The sequence below is a fragment of the Hypanus sabinus genome, chromosome 3 (assembly GCF_030144855.1).
Source record: "Hypanus sabinus isolate sHypSab1 chromosome 3, sHypSab1.hap1, whole genome shotgun sequence".
Classification (NCBI taxonomy): domain Eukaryota; kingdom Metazoa; phylum Chordata; class Chondrichthyes; order Myliobatiformes; family Dasyatidae; genus Hypanus; species Hypanus sabinus.
Window position 1 is genome coordinate 108,158,679 of NC_082708.1, and position 22,566 is coordinate 108,181,244.

Below are 22,566 nucleotides of genomic sequence, written 5' to 3' on the forward strand. Positions count from 1 at the left end.
GGAGCAACACTTTGAATTCCACCTGGGTAGTCTCCAACCTAATGGCATGAATATCAATTTCTCCTTCCGGTCAAAAAATAATGTCACTCCCGCTCCCCTCTTCCTCTATTCCCCACTATGGCCTCTTAGCTCTTCTCACTGGTTTCCCTCCCCCAGGGTCCATTCCTCTTCCCCTTCTCCTATTGTCCACTCTTCTCTCCTATCAGATTCCTTCTAGCCCTTGACCTTTCCAACCCACCTGGCTTCACCTGTCACCTTCCTGCTAGAACTCCTTCCCCTCCCCACCTTTATTCTGACTTCTTCCCCCTTCCTTCTTAGTTCTGTCGACTATTCATTTCCATAGATGCTGCCTGACCTCCCAAGTTCCTCCAGCATTTTGTGTGTTACTTTGGATTTCCAGTATCTGCAGATTTTCTCGTATGTACAATCTTGCATTTTAGTTACTAATTTAAAAGAAAAGTACTAGTTAGACACACGCTTGTGTTTGGCATATGCAGCAGAGTTTTGCCATCAAGCATATTTTCATGGCAATGGTTAACATTGTACAATATATGTATTTAGTTAAGCTGTGGCCTCTGATCTTCAAGTTCCTTATTTATTGTGGTTAGGTCACTCTAAGCCAAACGAGGTCATGATCAAAAATCCCATGAAGCCATATTATCACTAATTCAAGTGTTATTAAATCACAGAAATTCCTTTCCTGCCTCAATTTTTCAAGTTAAATGATCGCATAAATCTGGCAAATGTAGTTTGATTCAGAAAATTCTGCTCTGATTTGATGCTTTCATTGTTCAGAATCAATGTGGAAATTAATCTAATCCTAGAGTGGAGCTGATCAAGAATTTTGTTTATTTTTTCCAAGATTCAATTCTCTTTCTGCTCTCCGCTACCCCTACTCCCTACAACTCTCCCCATTACCCTGTGTCTATGCAATGAGCTTGGCATCTTAAACGTCTGCTTGTTCCTACTGATTGTCCATATTGAGTATACCACACAATCTCTCTCAGACAAGTAGTTTTGTCTCGTAGGATCAGACTGTGAGCCTTAAATATTGGAAGAACGTGAGTGCTTTGGGATCTGAATGATATGAAGCAGAAGGGCAAGGAAAGAAAAACTGGGAATTGCAAAGCTTGGAGGTACTTCCACAAAAATCAGGAAAGGGTCGGCATAGAAGCAGCAGTTTAGACTGATAAGGAGAGGGGGCAGGCAGGGCTACAGCTTATTGAGGAAGCACCCAAGTAAACTGGACAATAATTTTGGCACATCCTCTTCTCATGAATCTTATTACATATCCTTCTGATACTTTCGATTTATGTTGTCAATGTGTGCACTGACAGCTGACGTTATTACTCATTCCAAGTTGCTTGAAGATCTTAGTGCTGACTCATTAAATTACTGGATAATCTGACTACTCTGGTTACCATTACAAGTCAACCCCATAATATAAGAGTAAAACCAGATCAAAATAAGAAACAGTTGACAATCATTTTCATTTTTCATTGTGACTGACTGTAATTTAGTAGATTTATTAGATTTCAGAACATTGACAAAGCAAAATTTGTAGATGATCTCTAGGCTATTAAAAATAATCTCAGGAGAAACTGAGTAAAACTGAGGAAACAGAAAACAATATAGTTAGGTGGGAATTGTTTGTAACTATTACCAGTGATAATGCAGCAGGACACAAATGTGCAAAAATGAGAAGTTTGCAGCAAACGTAATTTATTATATACAGATATTTGAATTTTCACAAACTGGGAAAAGCAGAAACAGGCTGTGTTCCAAAGGTGGCAAGATATTTTTGAGAATATACTTGACACTTTTCTGGAACACTATGTCCTTGAATTATAATTCATGAGCCTGAACGTTTAAGAAAATGTCTTTAGGGGAAAGTGAGCTAAAGGAGTATTAATGCAGGTGAACTCTAAATTAGTTTCAGATATAAATGAGTTTCATTTCAGAGCACTGAAGCAAAAATGGCAATGTCACTGAGTGTACATACATTATTTAAGCAATTATTCTGAGGGGCAAGTTACTCTCTGTGTCCTGGGCCCAGCATACAAGTCCAATTATGAAGAAAGCACACCTCTACTTCCTTAGTAGTTTACAAAGATTTTGCATGGCATCTAAAACTTTAGCAAACCTCTATGCATGCGCCGTGGAGAGTTTATTGACTAGTGTCACAGCCTTGCATGGAAAAGCCTACAAAAAGTACTGTTTATGGCCCAGTCCATCATGGGTAAAGCTCATCCAGATGGAGTGCTGTCACAGGAAATCAGCATTCATCATTAAGAAACCCCACCATCCAGACCATGTTCTCTTCTCATTGCTGCCATCAGGATGGTGGTAGAGGAAGCTCAGGGCCACACGCGCACACACACGGTTCAGGAACAGTTATTACCTTTCAACCATCAGGTTCTTGGAGCCAAGTGGATAACTTCACGCGCCCTTTCACTGAACTGTTCCCACAACCAATGGACTCACTTTCAAGGATTCTTCATCTCATGTTCTCAATATCTATTGGTTATTTATTATTTTTTTCTCTTTCATATTTGCAGCTTGTTGTCTTTTGCACATTGGTTGTTTGTCCATCCTGTTGGGTGTGGTATTTCATTGATTCTATTGTGTTTCTTGGATTTACTGTGTACGCCCACAAGAAAACTAATCTCAGGGTTGGCCACACTCAGGTTGGAGGAGCAACATCCTATTAATCCACTTGGTTAGTCTCCAACTTGATGGCATGAACATCAATTTCTCCAGCTTCCAGTAATTGCCCCCCCCCTTCACCATTCCACATTCCCAATTCCCCCTCTGACCTTATCTTCTTACCTGCCCATCACCACCCTCTGGAGCTACTCTCCCTCTTCTTTCTTCCACGGTCCTTTGTTCTCTCCTGTCAGATTGTTCCTTCTCCAGCCCTGTCTCTCTTCCACCAATCAACTTCCCAGCTCTTTACTTCACCCCTCCCCTCAGCCCACTTTCTTACTCTGACTCATATTTTTTCCAGTCCTGACGAAGGGCCCAAAATGTCAACTGTATTCTTTTCCTGCTGAGTTCCTCCAGTACTTTATGTGTGTGCTCGGGGTTGTACGTGGTAACATACTGTATGTACTTTGATAATAAATTTACATCAAACTGAATGTATCTAGCTCCTCAGTTCAGTATGACAAAACTTTCTGGAGTCCAGAGGGAGATCAGAAAACCTGTAACCTCCGGCTCATTCCCAATTCCTGTGCTACGATGAGCAGACAGAAATGTCAGGAATGTACTGACCTAAGCACAGGACCACTACCAAAAGCTGAATACATTTTAACCCATTGACTCAGTCTCTCTTTATACAGATGCTGCCTGGTCTACTAAGACTTTCCAGCATCTGCAGTAATTTTTGTCTGTCAAGACAGATGAGATTTTTTTTATTCCTCTGAAGGCATTGATAGCAAAAAATGAAGAGTTGAGATTACATTCAGATCTTATTAACTGCTGACAGCAGCTTGACAGTTTAATTGGTCTCTCCCTACCCCTGATGTTCCCCTACCACAGGGGTCCCCAACCTTTCTTATACCTTTAGCTGAGGGGTCCATGGACCACAACTTGGAAATCCCTGTCCTACCAGGATCCTGATGAAGTGTCTTGCCCCTAAACATCAACTCTTTATTCCTCTCCATGGATGCTGCCAGACCTGCTGAGTTCCGAAAGCATTGTGTGTGTATGTATTGCAAAGGCATTAATATTGTTATCTTAGCATTTGCTGCCAATATTTGTATAAAGGTAACATTTAATATTCTAAAAATAAGAGATTCTGTAGATGCTGGAAATCCCGAGCAATACCGGCAAAATGCTAGAGGAACTCAACAGGTCAGGCAGGATGTTGGAAATGAATAAACGGTCAACATTTCAGGCTGAGGCCTTTCATCCAGACTGGAAAGGAAGGGAGGTGGGGAAGATGTCAGAATAAAAAGTGGGGGAGAGGAGGAGGACCAGAACAACAAATGGTGAGGGGTGGAGAAGAAGGAATCTAATAGGAGAATGCACCACAGGAGAAGGGGAAAGAGGAGAGCACCGGGTTAGGGGGGGGGGGTGAAAGGCAGGTGAGGTGAAGAGGTAAGAGGCCGGAGTGGGGAGTAGAAGAGGAGAAAAGGGGGAGGGGGGAATTAGCAGAAGGAGAAATCACTGTTTATGCCATCAGGTTGGAGGCTACCTACATAGAATGAGGTGTTGCACCTCCTCCATGAGAGTGGCCTCACTGTGGCAGAAGAGGCGGCCATAGACTGGCATGTCAGAATGAAAATGGTGATGGGATTTAAAATATTTAGCCACTGGGAAATTCTGTTATTCTGATTTAAATTTGATTTTCCCAGTACAGTAATATATTGATATCCCACTTACCAACGATTTGGAAACCCTGATGATTTCTAGTGGTGTTTCCCAAGACTCCCTTTTGAACAACACTTGGGCCAAGTTTTCTCTCCTCCCTCACACTACACATGATAGCTGAAGAGCCTAGCATTAATTTACTACTTAATGTAACATGCATGAATCTTATGATATTAATTCATTTTCATCAGTTTCTACTGCAGTCTGAGATTGGTGCTGGGTCACTGGTACATTCAAAACACCACTCTCAGTCACAGGATGAGATAGAGCCTCCACAATTCCCTCCTGACAAAATGGAACAAAAGAAAGAGTAAATTTGACCTCAAAATGTTCTCTGTCTTCTCCACTCTCCTTTTCAAGACAGAATTGGAATTCACCAAATCGCAAAATACACTTGTTTGGTAAATCAATTCTATTGAGATGATCCAAAGTGACACCATTGACAGATAGTTGAGTCCTCAAGCTTACATTTTTGATTTCAAAACAGAGCTCTGAGCTGTCAGCATGTCGGAATGATTGTATTACAAACTGAATTCGTGAAGCACGTTTGTCCAATAGAGGAAATTGGCATACTTTAGAGTCACGGCCAAACTTTATGGATTCTTCTCCTCGATACTTCTGTTTTTCATTGAAATTCAGGGACTTAAACACTGAAGCCTGTGGATGGTAGACTCCGATATGAAGAGAAGTTATAGTCTCTTCTGTTTCATCAGTTTCAAAGAACATGCTGTCGCAATTTCTTTTTCTGTGAAAATAATAAATATCATTAGTGTAACCTTCCACTACAGCAGTGCTGCATCACAAAACTATATTAATGTTACAAAAGAAAAGATAATTTGGTCTTCGGTTAACGGGGGCAGCCACTTATTTGGGACAAATCTTAATGAACAAAAGCAAATACAGAAAATAGCCATTCTTGCAGCTGGTTTATACCTGGTTTATTTGGAACACTCATTTGTTATGTGTTGTGTCATATGGCTTAGCCGATCATGGTCATTCTATGACAATGATTGTTCTTGGCAATTTTATTTCTACAGAGGTGGTTTGCCATTGGTTGTGTCTTTACAAGGCTGGTGACTTAGCCATTATCAATACTCTCCAGAGATTGTCTGTCTGGAGTCAGTGGTCGCATATCCAGAACTTCTGATGGGCACTAGCTGCTCCCATGGTTTCACAGGACCTTGATCGGGAGGATGTGGGGTGTCTAAGCAGGTGACAAGGGTGACTAGCGGAGGAAAGGAGTGCCTTACACATCCTTTAGTAGAGATACATCTCCACCCCATCATCCTTGGGACACTTGCCACTTAACTGGGGCAGGAGATGGTTAGTCAAGTGCACTTGTGTGGCCGTAAGACACAGAACCGTGCTTAGAGTGATCAGTTGCGTGTGCTTGTGTTATTTTATCCATTTGGACCAACGGATGCCAATTCAAAAAGCAGTTATTTTTATTAATTTTTTTTAAAATTTCAACTTTTAAGAAAAATGTTGAGACACTCGTCATGAAAAGATTAGACACTAGCTGAAAATATTACCCCATTGGACCAAATTAAAAGGCATCTGCCTAACATGACTCGTCGTCATCTAGCTGAGTTAACTATTGCATGCTTGATACAACAGCAAGATAAACTGCTACAAGAATGGGCAATACGCAAGGGACAACATCCCAAAAATAAAAGCATGAAGGCAAGGGTCCACTTGTTGAAGAGAACCTCAGTCAATGGTCTTCCAGTGTAACTAGATGAGGTGTGCATGCCAATCAACCAATGTTAAAAGACAAGTCAGAGGAGCTAGCTAAGAAGCTGTGTCACAACGATTTTAAAGCAAGATATGGTTGGTTATCTCGATGGAAACGTAGGCATCACATTAATTTTGAGAAAGGTAGTGCTGATATGTTAAGTGCAGAAATAAGGAAACACTCCCTAACCTGCTTCAAAAAAAGTGTAGATATCTATAATGCTGAGGAAACAGGCCTTTTATATTATATATAAAAATGCCATGATGAATGGTTCCCTTGGCTTCAAACATACACCATCAGGTTCAAAGAAAGCAATGGATCCCATAGATGTGTTTTGTTGTTCAAATATGTCAGGAATTCAAAATTAAAGTTAGTTACTTGGGAAAGTGTTAAGCCTCAATGCTTTAAGGTCCCAGGTAGTTTATGAATCAAGTACTATGCCAACATACAATCGATGAATTCCTTAGTCGGTAACCGTTAAGAACTAATGCACAAAGTTGTAGTGCTGTAGCGATATTTGTAGTGTTCTAATTTGTTCTGTATTTCATTTAAATACATAATTTGTTTCTCAGGTAAACAGAAGTTTGTCTTTTTTACACTTTTTAAATTATTTCCATGAAATTTTGCTAATTAGGGCAGCCACTTAATTGGGCCAGACATACTGATCCCAATTTGTCCTAATTAACCTGAATCTACTGTACATCAACTAGTATCAATCTTTGAGAACTCCTGAGGTTTAGAAATGCTAAAGTTTAATTGATATAGTAAGAAAAATAAACAAACTATTCACCCAAGTGATCAAATGTTTGGTGTCTGTTTAAAAGAGCTCTTCATTCTTAATACATTCTAAATGGAACAATTGATGTTTGAGTTAAGGCTTTTATTTTGTTTGAGCACTCAAGCAAATTCTAGATTCTCAGTCCCACTGTCGCAAGTTCCCAAATTAAAGAAATAAATGGTTCTCTTAAAATAGAGTTTGTAAAGGTAGACAATTTTAAAATTGAATGTGCATGCTCTTCACTTTGGTATTATTACAGAAAATGCAGCCACGCCATTATAACAATGTAATTCAGAGGAATACTGGTCACCACATTTGAAAAGGATATCAGGGATTCTCAGAGAAAGCAGAGTTCTTGCTAGATTGATATGACAGTGGGCGGAGGTGGTGCTTTAGCTTTAAGAAGAGACAGCAGAAATTAGTGATGATCATCTTGGAAATACTTAAATTCATTGATGGTTTTGATACATTAAATTTTTCTTGGAAGAAGGGTCATTCAGCAGAGGGCACAGATTTAATTTGACTGCCATATTTATCAGAATTTACAAGGAGCAAGCTTCTCGGTTACCTTACAAATTATTGTGATTCATATTCATCTTCTGAATAAGGTGATGGGAAGGGTAACCATTTACAGAGCTCTAAGCAAATTGCAGAAAGGGATTAATTGTATAGCTTCAGAACAAGCACTGTTGCATTAATTTATTAATTCTGTATTCTCCATTTAGAATACAGTGCAAGTTATAGTACAGCAAGTCTGGATTAATTATGTACAGTTTATAAAAAGGTTTTTGGCACTGGAAATTGCGATGGACAACATCACAATGGAAATAAATCTGACTGTCCCATTGGGAAAATGTATTTTGCTTTCTGTAAATCAAGACCCAATCACACTGCAGAGCAATATTTTTTTAAACATTTGAATGGGCCATTATTCTAATGTTCAGAGTTGACCACATAATTTAAGAATTAAATCAAAATGCTCCCACTGTGGGCTTCACTAGAAAATCCTAAAGTCTCATAATCTTCAGCTGTAATAACAGCAAAGCCATCAATGAGAACCATCTTTTTTTCTCAAGATAATTTTCCAATTCTATGGGTTCCATGGTGACTGATGAGGTTAATGTGACTGCAGATTGTTCCAAAGATGAGACAAAAAACACTTCACTGGGCTGGTGGGTGGGTTGTTATTTGAGGTCTTCTGCCTATACTACATGCCTGGATACAATTCCCACTACCATCCAAAAGTTCCTCATCCATTCTGAACAGACAAGGGTGACAAATTCCATGAGTCAGTGGGGATATTGTATTTTAACAAGGAGGCTTTAAACAGATCCTTGTCTGTCCACCTGGTAATTTCTTTAAATGACGGAATTCAGGAAAAAAAATGTTTCAGGAATCTCGTGTTGGGCATGGAGCAATATGGTCATCCCAATGTAGCTAAATGAGTGTAACCAGTACCACGGATATCAGACTAGGGGACACCACTGACATACATTTGCTAATCATTCCAGTGACTTCAGAGAATTTTGTCAAGACAGTATCGGTACATCTTTCATGTGCCTGTGTAGGTGGGCAGGATCTGAGAAGAACAGAGGAGTGCAGGAATTACTCTGGCCTTGTAGACCATGGGTTTTATGTCAAGTCTGAGGTCTGACCCTTAAAGCACCTTTTTCCTCTTATCAAAGGCAATGGCGAATTTCACCAGGAACATTTATTTTCAGAGGGCTGAGTTTTACATCGGGACAGGCTGACACATGACCTTTGTGTGTGGATGTTGTATACAGAACCCATCTTCTTGTATACTTCAGTGAAAAAGTTGAGGCCACTTGGAGCTTGGCCTGCAACTTGATTATTGAAGTCATTGAGAAATATAGCACAGAAGCAGACACTTCAACCCAAAGGCTTGACACCAAACATAGAACCCTCCCTGCTAGTCCCAGTTGCCTGCATTTGGGCTGTAACCATTCAATCCTTTCTTTTTGATGTGCCAATCTAAATACAAACATACTTCTGAAATGTTGCAATTCTACCCACCACTTGCTCTGGCAGCTTGTTCCAGATACTCACTACTCTGAGTAAAGTTACCACTCATGTCTCTTATCTTGTGCCTGTGCCTTCTAGTCTTGGATTCCTCAATCCTGGGGGTGGAGGGGGACAAAAAAAAAAGACTATGACTATGACCTTATCCATACATCACATGATTTTATTAACTTCTGAACTTCTCAATCTCCTGTGCTCCAGTGAATATGGGCAATATTGATTTTAGACTGCTGTCACTGTAGGATAAACAATTTCTCATTACTTCCACAGCAGAAAATTTATAAGAAGCAAGATGCAACACTACAGGAAGTAAAATAGGGAGAACCTATGAAGCAATGATACAACCTTCAACAAGATTGGTTCTGTAATAGAACCACTGGTTAGGATCATGGCTCTCATGCCATCATAAAGAAAACATCAAAAGGTGACAAATTTCTGTGGGCATTTGAGGGCATTCCATAGTTCTTTCCAATTGATAATCTTTTAAAGGAAATATTAGTGTCCAGTGTAGTGATTGGTGCTGCTCCCTGAATTATCTGGTAATGACCCTGTACACTGGTTGGACGCAATCACACTTTAATTTGTGAAGCAGTTTTTCAGTGGGAGTTGAATCCTGGCACTAACTTTCACCATGGCAGACAGCAGGAAGTCCTCACTATAACTACCATATTTGTGCTTGTCTTCTTGCTTGATGAAGATCACCATTATAGCATCTAGGGTTCCTTTGCATATCTCTATGTGGACATTTGCAACTGAAGTTCATACCAACCACATTTTAGAACTCCATCAGACAAATTATCTGCTCCCAAAGCCTTCTTGTTACATTGGTTGGTTGGGAAGTGGCCCTTTTGACTACTTGTTGGTCAGACATTATCCAATTTCTTTGAGGAACCATTAGTCAACAAAGATAGAAGGGTGAATACACACAGTCTTCTTCCACAGGGAAAGAGAATACAAATAAAACAGAGGGTGTAGTTTAGGGCAAGAGAGTGAGAAAAAAAACTTATGGGACCAGAGGGCAACTTCTTCATATCAAGGGCAATGCATTAATGGGAAAAGCTGGCAGAGATATGTACAATAATAATTAAAGACACTTGGATAGGAAAACTGTAGAGACAGGAGTTCCCATCCTGGGGTCCAAGGATCCCTTGCTTAATGGTATTGGTCCATATTATAAATAAAGGTTGGGAATTCCTGCTGTAGAGGGATTTAGATGTAGAGTGGAGAGATTGCTTATGGAGGATGGATTAAATCAGTGGTGTCTGTACTCAAACAATCTCAGTGAAACACAGAATTATTTGTAATCTTAATATGAGAAACTCAAAGATGTTATCTTCTGTGGAAGAGCTAGGAACTGAGGGTACGATCTCAGAATACGGGTCACCAACTTGGGCTGCTAGCAATGCAAAAGATTTCAGATCCAATCTACATGCACCATAAACCCAGCCACCATTCTCATTCCCAAACCCAACTCTTCCTTCCCCAAATATCACCACTTTTCTCACCCACCCCACCCACTCCAATTTTCCAGCCACATTCCAGGCCAACATTCTCAGCCACCAGTTCTTCACGGATCTCCAAAACTGACAAGCAACTTAGGCATCTGCACTTACAGTTAACTAGAGAAATCCAGAAGTTGCCAACTCCAGCAAGTTGGATTCCCTGCTGTACCAAATCACATGCCACCAAGAACCTGTAATTTATAAAGAATAGCAATTAAGTGAACAAAATAAAACCAAGTTTTTAAAAACAGACAATTATTATTACTTAATCAACTCCACTGGCTCTGGCAGGCTAATTTTATACCATTACTTCATTCCTAAAATTTTAAATATTTCTCATTTTCAAGTTTGCCGACTCCTATCCCTTTCAAATCTCTTTTAAAAAAAAGATCCAGCAGGCAGCACCAAAAGAATAGAAATTTTACCAAAATATTGACAAGATAGAAACAAAGTCAACCATCCAAAACTAAACCAAACTTTTCACTGCTACCGTCACATCCTAAAATTGGATGAATTACGGATCCCATGTCCTTGCCCTCACAAATTCAGCCTATTTGTGCCTCCACCAATCTCAAGTTCTGTCACAGCTCATCTTCTATTGCTTTCCTTGCCTTTTTTTAACTTTAAAACTTCGCTATCCCACTGCATTTCTAGTCAGTCACAATTGCACCACCCTCCAAGTCCATCATCCAAATTTTCACTGCTCATTCAGACTTGCAACTTGTAGAGTAGTCGTTAGCACAGTGCTTTAAAGTACAGGCGATACAGGTTCAATTCCTGCTGCACCCTGTACGATTTGTAACATTCTCCCCGTGACCTCGTGGGTTGCCTCTGAGACACCAAAAACGTACCGGTTGGCAGGTTAATTGGTCATTGTACATTGTCCCGTGATTAGGCTAGCGTGAAATCGAGGGATTCCTGACCAACATGGCTCAAAAGGCCTATTCCACGCTGTATCTCCATGAATAAAATACATAAATAAATCCCAGTCCCACGTTTCCAAGCTAACTCAATTATTCCCAGTTAAACCCATTTAAAATATACTCACCTTCGTCAACCCAACTCCTTCAGCCTCGATTCCCAATGTTCTTCCAATCCCCGCCTTACAATATCAGTTTAATTGCTCAAACATTGCCAATCTTTTCCGCTACCAAGACCCCAGATTTGATTTCCATTTATGTTTTTTTTACAGTTTAAAAAGCTTAACTTTGAACAAACTACCGGGGTGCAGCCGCAATACAATTCATTCTGTGACTCTGTCACTTTTTCTTTGGTAAGACATCGCTGCTAAATAAATGCAAGGTTTGTTGTTTACCATACCGTGAAGAACCTGGTAAGACAGTCTAATAATTTTCATATAGACCGTTAAATCTTGCACAACGTTATTATTAATGGGAACAATTGCTATCTGCCGCTTTTACACTCAGAGCACATTTACTGGGCGGAATATTAAGTGACAACTGCCAAGTGTGACAGTGACTGACACAGTGAGTATCTTGTAATAAACAAAACAACCGTTGCGCTCGACCTCGGTATCCCAGGGGACAGGGGAGTGAGTCGTCAACCGGAAAGCAAACTTGTCTTCGCCAATCTGAAACTAAAACTACGCGCGGGAGAGTAGACCCGAAGAAAGAAACGCGTCGGGAGCTGGGAGCTAATTCCTCACTGGCGCTGGGCGATCGGGGGTTCCGTCGACGTTACGTTTTGATATGTTAAAAGAAAATAGCCAAAATCGATCGCCTTTGGAAATCGGCCAGTTCGACCCGGACCGATATAACAAAACTACAAAATGTAAGTACCTATCTATCACGAGCCCTGATGAATGCACCATCAGCAGAATTACCAGGAGCGACCCTATATCCCCGCACCCTGCCACAGATCCCATCGGAGCGCGTCCGGCTGCTCCCTCGCTCAGTACCAACCTGCTGCAGTCTCGTTTAGATCGTTTTCACGGCAGATACGCACACTCCCACACCTTACCAATACTCCGAAAACTCACCCTCCCGTATTTTCACTAATCCCAAATATCGGGGCGGTCCTCTCTTTGACAGACGGACGAAATATCCAATCAGAACAAAGATTGCTTGCGTTTGGCCCTTCCTGCCGTCCCTTGCTCTGAGCGCGGTACTTTTTCTGACAAAAGTCGCTGAACTCTAAAATAAAAATAGGTATCTTGTCATTGGTCATTTCTTAAACCTCGCAGATTATCTCGGACTCTGTTTGCAATTTGTTTTGGGAAATCTTGAAACGTTAGTTCTTTCTATTTCTACTGTATTGTAAAGACTGTCTTTATTATTTTCTTGTCTCTCCCCCCCCACCACCACCGCCCCAGTTCCATATATACAGTATATAAAAGGAGACTATCAGAGAGTTATTCTCTCTTGTACGTTGATTTAGCACATCGCAACAGGAAAACCTGGAGCAGACAAAGTCCATATAGCTTCCTTACCCTCCTCTTCCATTCAGTATGATAGTGATTCTGCCTGAATCACACGCTCCCACTGCCTCCCCATGTTGTTCGATGCATTTTTCTATTTAGAAATTTATCTCCATCTTAAATACTTACTGCCTTCCCTGGTAAAGAAAACGACAGGTTCACCATCCTCTAAGTGAAGTCATTTCTCCTCCTGTTTGCCCCCAAACATCCTACTATGACTTCCAGTTCTAAAACTGAGAAGGGGGGGGTGGAATCCTCCTTGCATAAAGCCTGGGGTACAATTAAATAATATTTCCTCTCATCATCTCAGAATACAGCCTGAGTTAACCCAATCGTCCCTCCTATGAGGTGATCCCATCGCAGGAATCTGTTTGTTGAACCTTGGTTGCACTCCTGCTATGGGCAAATATATCCTTTCTTCAGAAAGGAAACCAAAGTTGCACATTGCACACAATAGGCTCAGCAGGGCCATGTACTATTATAGTAAGATATCCTTGCACCTGTACTCAAAATCACTTGCAACAAAGGCCTGAATACTATTTGCCTTCTACCTGCTTGTCAAACTTGCATGTTTTCAGAGGGACTACTGTGAGGGCCTGGGGAAGTGTGTTGCAGGGTCCTTCAGTGACACCATCTCTTGCAATACCTACTTGAGTTTTCAATATACTTGATACATGCCACTCTTGATATCTATTTTCTAATGGATTCCCTATTCCAACTTAGCTTTACCAAATTTCAACAAGATTTTCTTCATAATAGAGTCATAGAAACAGATAATTCAGATCAGTTTGCGCCAAACCATTTAAACTGGCTACTCCCATCGACCTGCACTGGGAACAGAGCCTTCAACACAACTCCCATCCACGTAACTATCTGAATTTCTCTAAAACCTTGAAATCGAGCTCTCATGCATCACTTGCCCTGGCAACTCTTTCCACACTCTCACCACCCTCCGAGTAATAGCCTTTGGAATGTTGCACATTTTATTTGTAAAACCAGGTTGTGAATAGTAATGAAAATACAAAGTTCCTATTTTGTGCCCAAATGAACGTAAATTTCTCTGCAGTCAGAGTATCCCAGCAAACCATGACCCATGCAGACACCAGCTACTGTTTTCTTAAGCAAATTTCTTAAACATTTGAGTTTCTAACTTTTTTGATGGAAATCAAATACACAGTGTTAAAAAAGAGCACACGGTGTCCTCAGTGCAGATTTCAGCTACGTGCCTCCTATAGTCAAGTTCCAATAACTTAGCTCTCTTCAACCCAGAGGTCAACTTGTCAGCTTTTGATCATCATCAGTGGCAATTACAAAATTTAGTTCAAGAATATCAATGATTTCAATTCATACTTTATGTAAGATAGTACACTATCAAGTCATTGATTTGCCTGATGTCAATAAGTCAGGTTTATTGTCATTTAATTATATGCATAGTGTAGGCCTCCGTTAGTCTCGATAGACCATGGATTTGCGCCTTGGAAAGTTTCCAGGGCACAAGCCTGGGCAGGGTTTTTTTATGGAAGACCAGCAGGTGCCCAAGCTACAAGTCTCCCCTCTCCACACAATTACATATATTTAATTATATATATGTATACCAGCAGACAAGATGTTTCTCCGCACCAGGGTGTAAAGCACATAACACGCAATAACTTAGGAAAGTAAGGACAAAACTTGCAGGTGAATTATGTATAAATAAATGAAAAACACATAAATTAAATATTCCGAGGTACAGAAAAGATTAACCAGTGACATGTGATGTGCCAGGGAGCTCAGAAACCTAATGGCCTGAGCGAAGAAGCCATTTCCCTTCCTGACCATTCTTGTTTTTATGCATCATAGTCTCCTGCCTGATGGTAGAAAGTCAAAGAGGATGCTGGATGAATGGGTGGGATCCTTGATAACACCAAGGGCCCTGCATATTCAGTGCTCCTGATAAATGTCCCAAATGGATGGTAGGGAGACCCTATGATCCTCTCAGCTGTTCTCACAGTCCTTCATGGGGACTAACAGTCTGATGCTCTGCTGCTCCCATGCAAGATGGAGATGCAGCTTGTCAGGGTGCTCTTAACTATGCTCCTCTGAAAATCAGTTAAGATGGGGGTGGGCTGAGCCTCGCTTACCTCAATCTCCTTAGGAAGTGAAGGCGTTGCTGTGCCTTCTTGTTCAGGGAGGAAGAGGAAGAGGGGGAAGGTAAGAGGCCAAGAAAAGAGAAATGAGAGGGAGAGCTGGGGAGGAGGCTGGAGGGTGGGAGAGGGAGGTGCAGCAAAGAAAAAGATGGAAGGGAGAAGACAGGAGTGAGATAATGTGAGTGGAAAGGATGAGGGTTAAGTGGAGGGTGGGAAACAGAAGATGGGGAAACAAAAGCCTTACATTGATATTGGGGTCTTTGTTCTCTTCCTGGACAGGGCTAAGCACTTTATAGCCAATGAAGTACTTCTGGAAAGTGGTAACATGCAATAGAAAATACAACAACCTAATTACCCCTAACAGTTTCAAGATCAGTACCTGTAATCTGATAAAGATCAGATAGCCAGTTTCGCAACATTAGGTTAGGTAAAGCTTAAACATTTACCAGATGTCAGGAGATAACAACTCCTCAAAATGGTGATGTGGTTTTTTGTATTTACTTGTTTGGAAATACAGCGCAGAACAGGCCTTTACAGCACAACGAGCCCTGCCACCCAGCAACCCACCTATTTCACCCCTTCACCAAATGTCAAGGTAATTTACAATTGCCAATTAAACTACTGACCCGTATGCCTTTGGACTACCTGAAGAAATCAGATCACCTGGAAGAAACCTACATGGGTGGCGTTGAGGGGGGTGGGGTGGCGAGGATATGCAAACCCTTTGCAGACGGCACCAAAATTGAACTCCAACGCTCAGTGCTGCAATGGCGTTGTGCTAACCGCTACGGTACCATGGCACCTCAGCTACACTACAGTGGAACCGCTGTCTCTGAGAAACCAATGGTTGGCACTTCTATCTCTGAAAGAAACCAAAGGTTGGCACCTCTGTCTCTGAGAGAAACCAAAGGTTGGCACCCCTGTCTCTGAGAGAAACCAAAGGTTGGCACCTCTATTTCTGAGAGAAACCGAAGGTTGGCACCCCTGTCTCTGAGAGAAACCAAAGGTTGGCACCCCTGTCTCTGAGAGAAACCAAAGGTTGGCACCCCTATCTCTGAGAGAAACCGAAGGTTGGCACCCCTGTCTCTGAGAGAAACCAAAGGTTGGCACCACTATCTCTGAGAGAAACCAAAGGTTGGCACCCCGCCACCTTTTCTCTCCCCATGTCAGCCTAGGATCTTGTGGTTGTCGCTAACGTGAAAAGTAAGCGCAACCTAAAAGCTCCCCGAGCCGACCAGTGGGGTGGCGGCATCGCACCAGAGTTCAGGGCGCGTGGTCGCGGGTTGGGATCTGGCGCGCTGCTTGCACGCTTCCCGCCCGTGCTGGGCTGAGTGTGAAAAAACAGACAAAAGTGCTAAAGCAACGGCAGGGTTGGCGCCCAATGTGCCACAGGGCCGTTAAAACTCTGGCAAATATGTCTCAACTACTATTGAGAAGGCGAGGGGGAGTTTCAAAATCAGTTCCTAAAAATCTGTTAATCATCAGGAGACCGGTTTTGCAAAATTGGGTACTGTAAAGGTTAAACATTTACTAGCTCTCAAGAGACGACACTATTCCTGGAAATGATGTGTTTTTTGTAAAAAAAAATTATGAGAAGCTAAGGAGAGGGGGAGTTATGGAGAAAGAGTAGTGGAATGGGGGAAACGGGACAGGTGAGAGAAAAGGAAGAGATTTTGGGAAGGACAGGGAGAAGTGGTGAGGATAGGGGCAAGGGGCAAAGGGAGTTTAGAGACTGTGAACAGAGAAAAGATACAAGGTAGCCAGAGAGGGAGAGCGGTTGGGAAGCGGTGAAGGAAGGAGATATGTTGTGGGAAGATGGAGTGAGCTACAACTGCCACTGTAGCAGAGGTGGTGAATCACTCCGAAGCGGGAAGTTCCGGGCTTGTATCACTGTCGGCGACCCATGGGGAAAGTGGGAGTTTCCGAAGGCTCCGATCCAGCTTCTGACTGCAGCGCCTCTGTCAAGGCCAAGGTGCTCCTGCTTGAGTTCGTGAATTTACAATTAACCCCAAATAAAAGAATAATGATCCAACCTTCTCGAAATTCGGAATGGAAAGTATGCAGGACTGAACTTCGAACAGAAGACGCGCTGTTTCCGGCAGAGGTACGGTATGTGGTTTCGTCTCAGGAATGTTTACTTGAGAAAGAGAAAAACACAGACTGTGATATATTCACCCACACAATGCAGTGATACATGTACTATTTTGCAGTATTGAGTGGAAATTCCTTCCGTCCACCCTCAAATTGTAGTAATCGCTGCAGATTGAAGAAAAGGCACCTAGTGTTCACAGGCCAGCCATGCCTCCTCCGGAGTGTGCTTACAATGATAATGCATTTTGTACTTGATCCTCTGGCCCGGCATTTGGATAATTTTGGCAAAACTTTTTTTTTCATTTCTCAGTCTTCGAATTCTGCCAGCTGACATTTAATTAACCTTTTGGAATAGAAATGGGAAACAATATTGGGAACACTCAGAGGGTTAGACATCTTTTTTAATTTCCTTATGGATCCCGATTTTAGCCATTGCACTTGTACCAAAAGCACCAAGACAAAAGGAGGAAAAAACAGCTTCAACGTACATCTTTTATGATGAATTCCTTCCAACACGGGTCTGTTTATTTTTTCACAAAATGATTATCAGATGTTTCCTTACACTGTTCACTGGAGAGTTTCGGATGAAAAGTGTAAAAGGTGTGATAAACAAAAAGTTCATGCTGGAGATTTTCAGCAGGTCAGGCAAGGTCTCTGTAGCCAGTCAGCACAGAAATAAGGCTTTCAACCACCATATCCATGACAACCATCTCCTATCTATACTAATCCCATTTACTGGCACTTGGCTCATGGCTTTCAATGCCTTGGCAATTCAGGTGCTTGCTCATATATTTCTTAAATAGTGTAAATCACCTGAGTCCACTGATTTCTAAAGCAGTCCATTACAGATTCCATCCATTCCGGGGGAGGAAGTTCTTCCTCAGCTCTCCTCCAAACTTCTTGCCCCTCAGCCTAAACAGTAGAGTAGTGGTCAGCACAACACTTTACAGTACAGGCAAGCCGGGTTTGATTCCTGTTGTTGCCTGTAAGGAGTTTGTACGCTCTCCTCGAGACCACGTGGGTTTCCTCTGGGTGCTCTGGTTTCCTCCCGCAGCCCAAAGATGTGCTGGTTGGCAGGCTAATTGGTTATTGTCAATTGTCCCATGATTAGGTTGCTGCGCAGCATGGTTGAAGGGCTTACTCAACATTTTTTCTCAGTAAATAAATAAATAGAGAAACAAACAAAATAAATAGTTTGCCAACCAATCAACCCTGTTGCCGGATAGATATATGGTTCTATGTATAACTGTGGAGCTTTGCTGGTCTGTGGACAACGCTCTCAGTTGAGTCATGAAGCCCAGTAAGGTCTCAGCAGGGCTGAGGATTTTGTTGCCCCTTGGTTGTTTTTGGATCTGATACATAAAGCTGTGTGAAATGCCTATGTAGAAAGATGTGCCAAGGATCACTGACCTGGCTCCAGTGTTCTATAATGTAACAAGGAGCAGTAACATCAAAAGGCAACCTGCATCAAGATAAGAATGCGGTTTTTGACACAACTTCTGTAAATTGTTTACCAACGATGTTTTAAAAAGAAGTGGTTTAGCATTTACTAACATTATGCTGTTGATACACCAAGCAGAAAACTGGAAGCCTCGATGTTCTAGACTAAGCCGAAAAGAGAGCTTCTGGTTATTGACCACGGGATAAGACAACCACCCTCACCATCCGAGGACCAGTACAGGGCTTGCAGGAGGGTAGAGGCAAGTTCAACTCTTTGAGTGATTATGCAGAAACTTTGAAGCTAATAACTCATCAGGGTGATTGATAAGTTTGTGGCCTAAGGTAGATGAGTTATTAACTTCAAACTTTCTGCATTATCGCTCAAGGAGTTGAATTGCATGTACATGTAAAGAGAACTCTATAACTCATATCCTTCTACCTTAGGCCATGAACTTATCAGTCACCCTACTGTGGACACTTTCTGGAGGTCCAAGATCCGTATGCTCCATAACGGCTGGACTAAGTGTGTACATGTAGGAGGGTTCTATGTTGAAAAATAAATGTGCTAGGTTTTCTAAAATTGACTCCTTCTACCTTAGGCCACAAACTTATCAATCACCCTCGTATACAGAGAATGTTATGGCTGAAGCTGCATTGAAAGGCCATAAAGAAGCAAATGGAATCTGAGTGCTCTACATTGGATGCCTCAATATTAGAATGAGCTTTTCTGTGGTTCTCTGCCCTCTGGATTATGCTACACGCAAATGAGGAGTTATAACCTTATGACCACTAGAGCAACAAATTTAAGGGCCAAGAATCTTCTGCCAGTGCTGAGGCTTCTACACTTACCCACATACCTCTGGCATACATCTCATCCGAAGACGTGAGCTGGTTGCTTGATATGATTCTACTGCAGCAGGACCACACTGGATGTAGGGTGGTTGGGGATGGGTGGGAGTGGGTTGCTAAATGGGAATGCACAAATGAAGTCTCATTGATGAACTGGCTGAAAAATACAACACCATCTGCTGATCCATGACCCTGGGACTTTGAATGCTTCTGAAATCCCATTCAGAAACTTAAAAATTAGGGTGGCATGGTAGCATAATGGTTAGCACAATGCTCTATATTACCAGCAACACAGGTTCAATTCCCACTGCTGTCTTTAAGGAGTTTGTACATTTTCCCCATGACTGTGCTGTGGTTTCCTACTGGTTGGTCATCATACATTGTACCATGGTTAGGCTAGTATTAGATTGGGGGATGACTGGGTGTGTGGTTCGAGGGGACAGACTGTATTCAAAAAGTAGGTAAATTAAAATAAATAATATCAATTCCCCAATGGAATAACTTGTTAAAAGCAAAAAGTAACACATGAAAGCACTTTAGGCATTTTACACAAGTAAACATCTTTAAGAAACTCAAAAGTAAGTTACTTCAAACTTGAATTTCATTGTCTTTTCCATGCTCAATGAGCAAGCTTCCTATGACTGTGACACATCTATCCAGTGTGGATTCTGAGTCAGTAGTCTCCACAGTATAATTGTTGGGGAATTACAGTGTACTCAAGCTCCACGGTTTGCCTCCAGGTGGAATTACATAATTGCAAACTGCTGGAATTTCCCAGCAAGTTCTATCCAAGGATTGAAGAAACATAAACAGAAAATGCTTGAAATTTTCAGCATTTGAGCAGAGAGAAATAAGCGTTCATCTGCAGAGAGGAAAGCAAGTGTTAACATTTTAGACCAGAGACCTGTTGGCAGACTGGAAGATGTTAGTAATGTGTCAGGTTGTAAGCAAAGAGAGAGGCAGGTAAATAGAATGGTGGACGAAAGACAAAAGTGAATGATACAGTGTGAACTCTCACTCTCCCCCTTTCTTTCGTCCCTCCTTCCTATCTCCCCCATGACTTCCCTCTTACCCCATTCCCTCTATCCCCTCCCCTCCTTCTCTCCCCTTCCCACTCTATCTTCCCCCTCACTCTCTTCCACCCTCCTCTCCACTCCCTCTCATCCCACCCTCCTTCTTACCCTATCCCTTACATCTCTCTACCTTTCCCTTCCTCCTCCACCCCTCCCCACTTACTCCTCTCCCTCTATCCCCTCCCACTCTTCCACCTCCCTTTCCCTTCCCTCTCTCCCCTCCATCCCTTCCCCTTCCCACTCTCTTCTATTTCACCCCTCCTCCTCCATCCCATACCCCTCTCCCCCTCCCTCTTCCCCTACATCTCTCCCCTCCCCTTTCCACTCCACTCCTCCATCTTCCCCCTCACTCCTCTCCCCTCCCTCTTTTCCACATCCCCTTTTCCCAACTCCCTCTCCCTCTATTCCCCCTCCATCTAGCTCTACTCTCCCCCCTCCCCTTGCCCACTCACTCCTCCCCCTCCCTCCATCCCTTACCCTCTCTTCTCCCTCCCACTCTCTCCTTAACCCACTTTCTCCCTCTCTTTCCACCATCCCTCTCTTCCACTCCCCTTCCCTCTGTCTCCTCCCCCTCCCTCTTACCCACCCTTTTCTCTCTCAACCCTACCCCTTTCTCCCCTCCCTTTCCCTTTCTCTTCTCCCCTTCCCTCTCTACCCCTCCCCTTTCCCTCTCTACCCCTCCCCTTTCCCTCAACCCTCACCCCGCCCTTCTTTCCCCCTCCCTCTCTTCCCCTCCTTTCTCCCCTCTCCTCCCTTTCCTCCTCCCTCTCTCCCCTTCCCTTCCCCCTCCCCTCCCTCATTCCTCCAACCCTTCCCTCTCTCTCCTCCCCAGCCTTCCCTCCATTTCTACCCCTCCCTTCTCCCTCTCAACCCCTCTCCCTCATCCCTCTACACCATCCATCTCCCTCAATTCTTGTCCCCTTTTTACGAACAAAAGCATAGACTTTATGAAGGCTGAGTAAACAGATCACAGTGGTGTGTTTCAATTTGCCACTCCCCCCCACTGACTCTCTGCCACCCAACCCCCTACTCTCTGCCTCTCTATCTCCTCCCTTTCTTCCCCCTCCATCTCTCAACTTTTGCACCCTTAACGAGAAAATGCAGAGTGAGCAAACAGACCACAGTGATGTGTCCAAAATAAGTTGGAAAAGTGAAAGGCAATATAGTAATTGTGTAGTTAGTGAGACAGACACTGTTCTCTGCAGTCTTGTGTCTAAGTCTTGTAGGCCACAGTACCTGCCTGCAGACAGTGCTTAGGAGATCTCCTCCAGGTTGGAAAGGACTTAGAGTGGGAGGGCCATTTGTAATGGTCGGCCTGGATACCAACAACATAGAAAGGTCAAAGGACATTTAACTGAACTAATATAGGCAACTTAGTGTCTGGATTGGAAAGCAGAAGGGCAAAGGCATTTACTACTTGAGAAATGTACAAATCGGTATGGGTCAGTGTGATCAGAAAGTTTAAAAAATGCCTCAGAGGTTGGCATGAAAGAAATGGGTTTCAATTCATGAGATACGGGTCTCTACTACTAGAGAAAAAGGGATGTGTTTCATTGGGATGAGCTATATATTCATCAGCAGGGTTCAGTCTCCAACTGAATCAAATAACCATGATTGTAGATGAGGCATTAAACTATTAGTGATGATGAGGTTAACACTTGTTGGATGAGTGTGTGGAGCCTATATTCTGATTTAGATGAGGGGGAAATTTAGAAGGTTTAGAAAGTTAAACTATGATCATTTGCCTTGGTTCAGCGCAAACCAAGACAACAGTAAGAGTGTGGAGGATGAATTCAGTAATTAATAAGAAAGGGTTTTTTGTGTGTCAATGAGTTAAGAACTAACAATGGGACAGGCTGTCTAGTATTTCAAAATGAGAAAGGCTTGATGAATAACTTAGTAATTCAGAGGGCTATAGTGAAGAGTGATCATAATATAAAATATCATATCAGGATTTCTCCAAGAGGACCTCAATCTTGTCATAGGGTAAGGAGGCATGGGTGCCTCAATGACCTGGAGAGCTATGTTGGATAGAGTCGGGGCTCTATGCTTTGACTCTTGGTAGGGTCACCCATGCCAAACAGGTCAAAGGGTAGAGGCCAGGCTAAGAGTGGTCCACCA

General features: G+C 42.4%; 2 protein-coding genes across 17 annotated transcripts in view; one reads left to right on the forward strand and one right to left on the reverse strand.

Moving 5' to 3' along the window:
* Nucleotides 1-1,506: 1,506 nt before the first annotated feature.
* Nucleotides 1,507-16,013, reverse strand: LOC132391563 (TRAF-interacting protein with FHA domain-containing protein A-like). 10 transcript variants are annotated; one of them, XM_059964916.1, is made up of 4 exons: nt 12,352-12,455; nt 10,541-10,620; nt 8,955-9,025; nt 1,507-5,119 (listed from the first exon to the last, which is right to left on the reverse strand). In XM_059964916.1, the coding sequence occupies exon 4, from the start codon at nt 5,098-5,100 to the stop codon at nt 4,540-4,542; it is 561 nt and encodes a 186-aa protein (XP_059820899.1). In that variant the 5' UTR covers nt 5,101-5,119; nt 8,955-9,025; nt 10,541-10,620; nt 12,352-12,455; the 3' UTR covers nt 1,507-4,539. The 10 variants fall into 10 exon arrangements, with proteins under 10 accessions (XP_059820899.1, XP_059820898.1, XP_059820900.1 ...); XM_059964915.1 differs by having other exon boundaries at nt 8,922-9,025; XM_059964917.1 differs by having other exon boundaries at nt 8,922-9,025; nt 12,429-12,452.
* The window catches only part of alpk1 (alpha-kinase 1), a 131,346-nt gene continuing 120,357 nt past the window's right edge, over nt 11,578-22,566 (forward strand). For 2 of the 7 annotated variants that reach the window (XM_059964908.1, XM_059964906.1), the window contains exon 1: nt 16,337-17,096. The gene's annotated coding sequence lies outside the window, so the exon portion shown is untranslated. Of the gene's footprint in view, nt 12,221-16,335; nt 17,102-19,122; nt 19,407-22,566 lie in introns of those variants that run through there. The other 5 variants (XM_059964903.1, XM_059964904.1, XM_059964907.1 and 2 more) reach the window with 5 other exon arrangements.

Bases quoted from the DNA above. Each gene is read 5' to 3' on its own strand.
- LOC132391563 (XM_059964921.1), bottom strand. From the start codon at position 5,100: ATGTTCTTTGAAACTGATGAAACAGAAGAGACTATAACTTCTCTTCAT.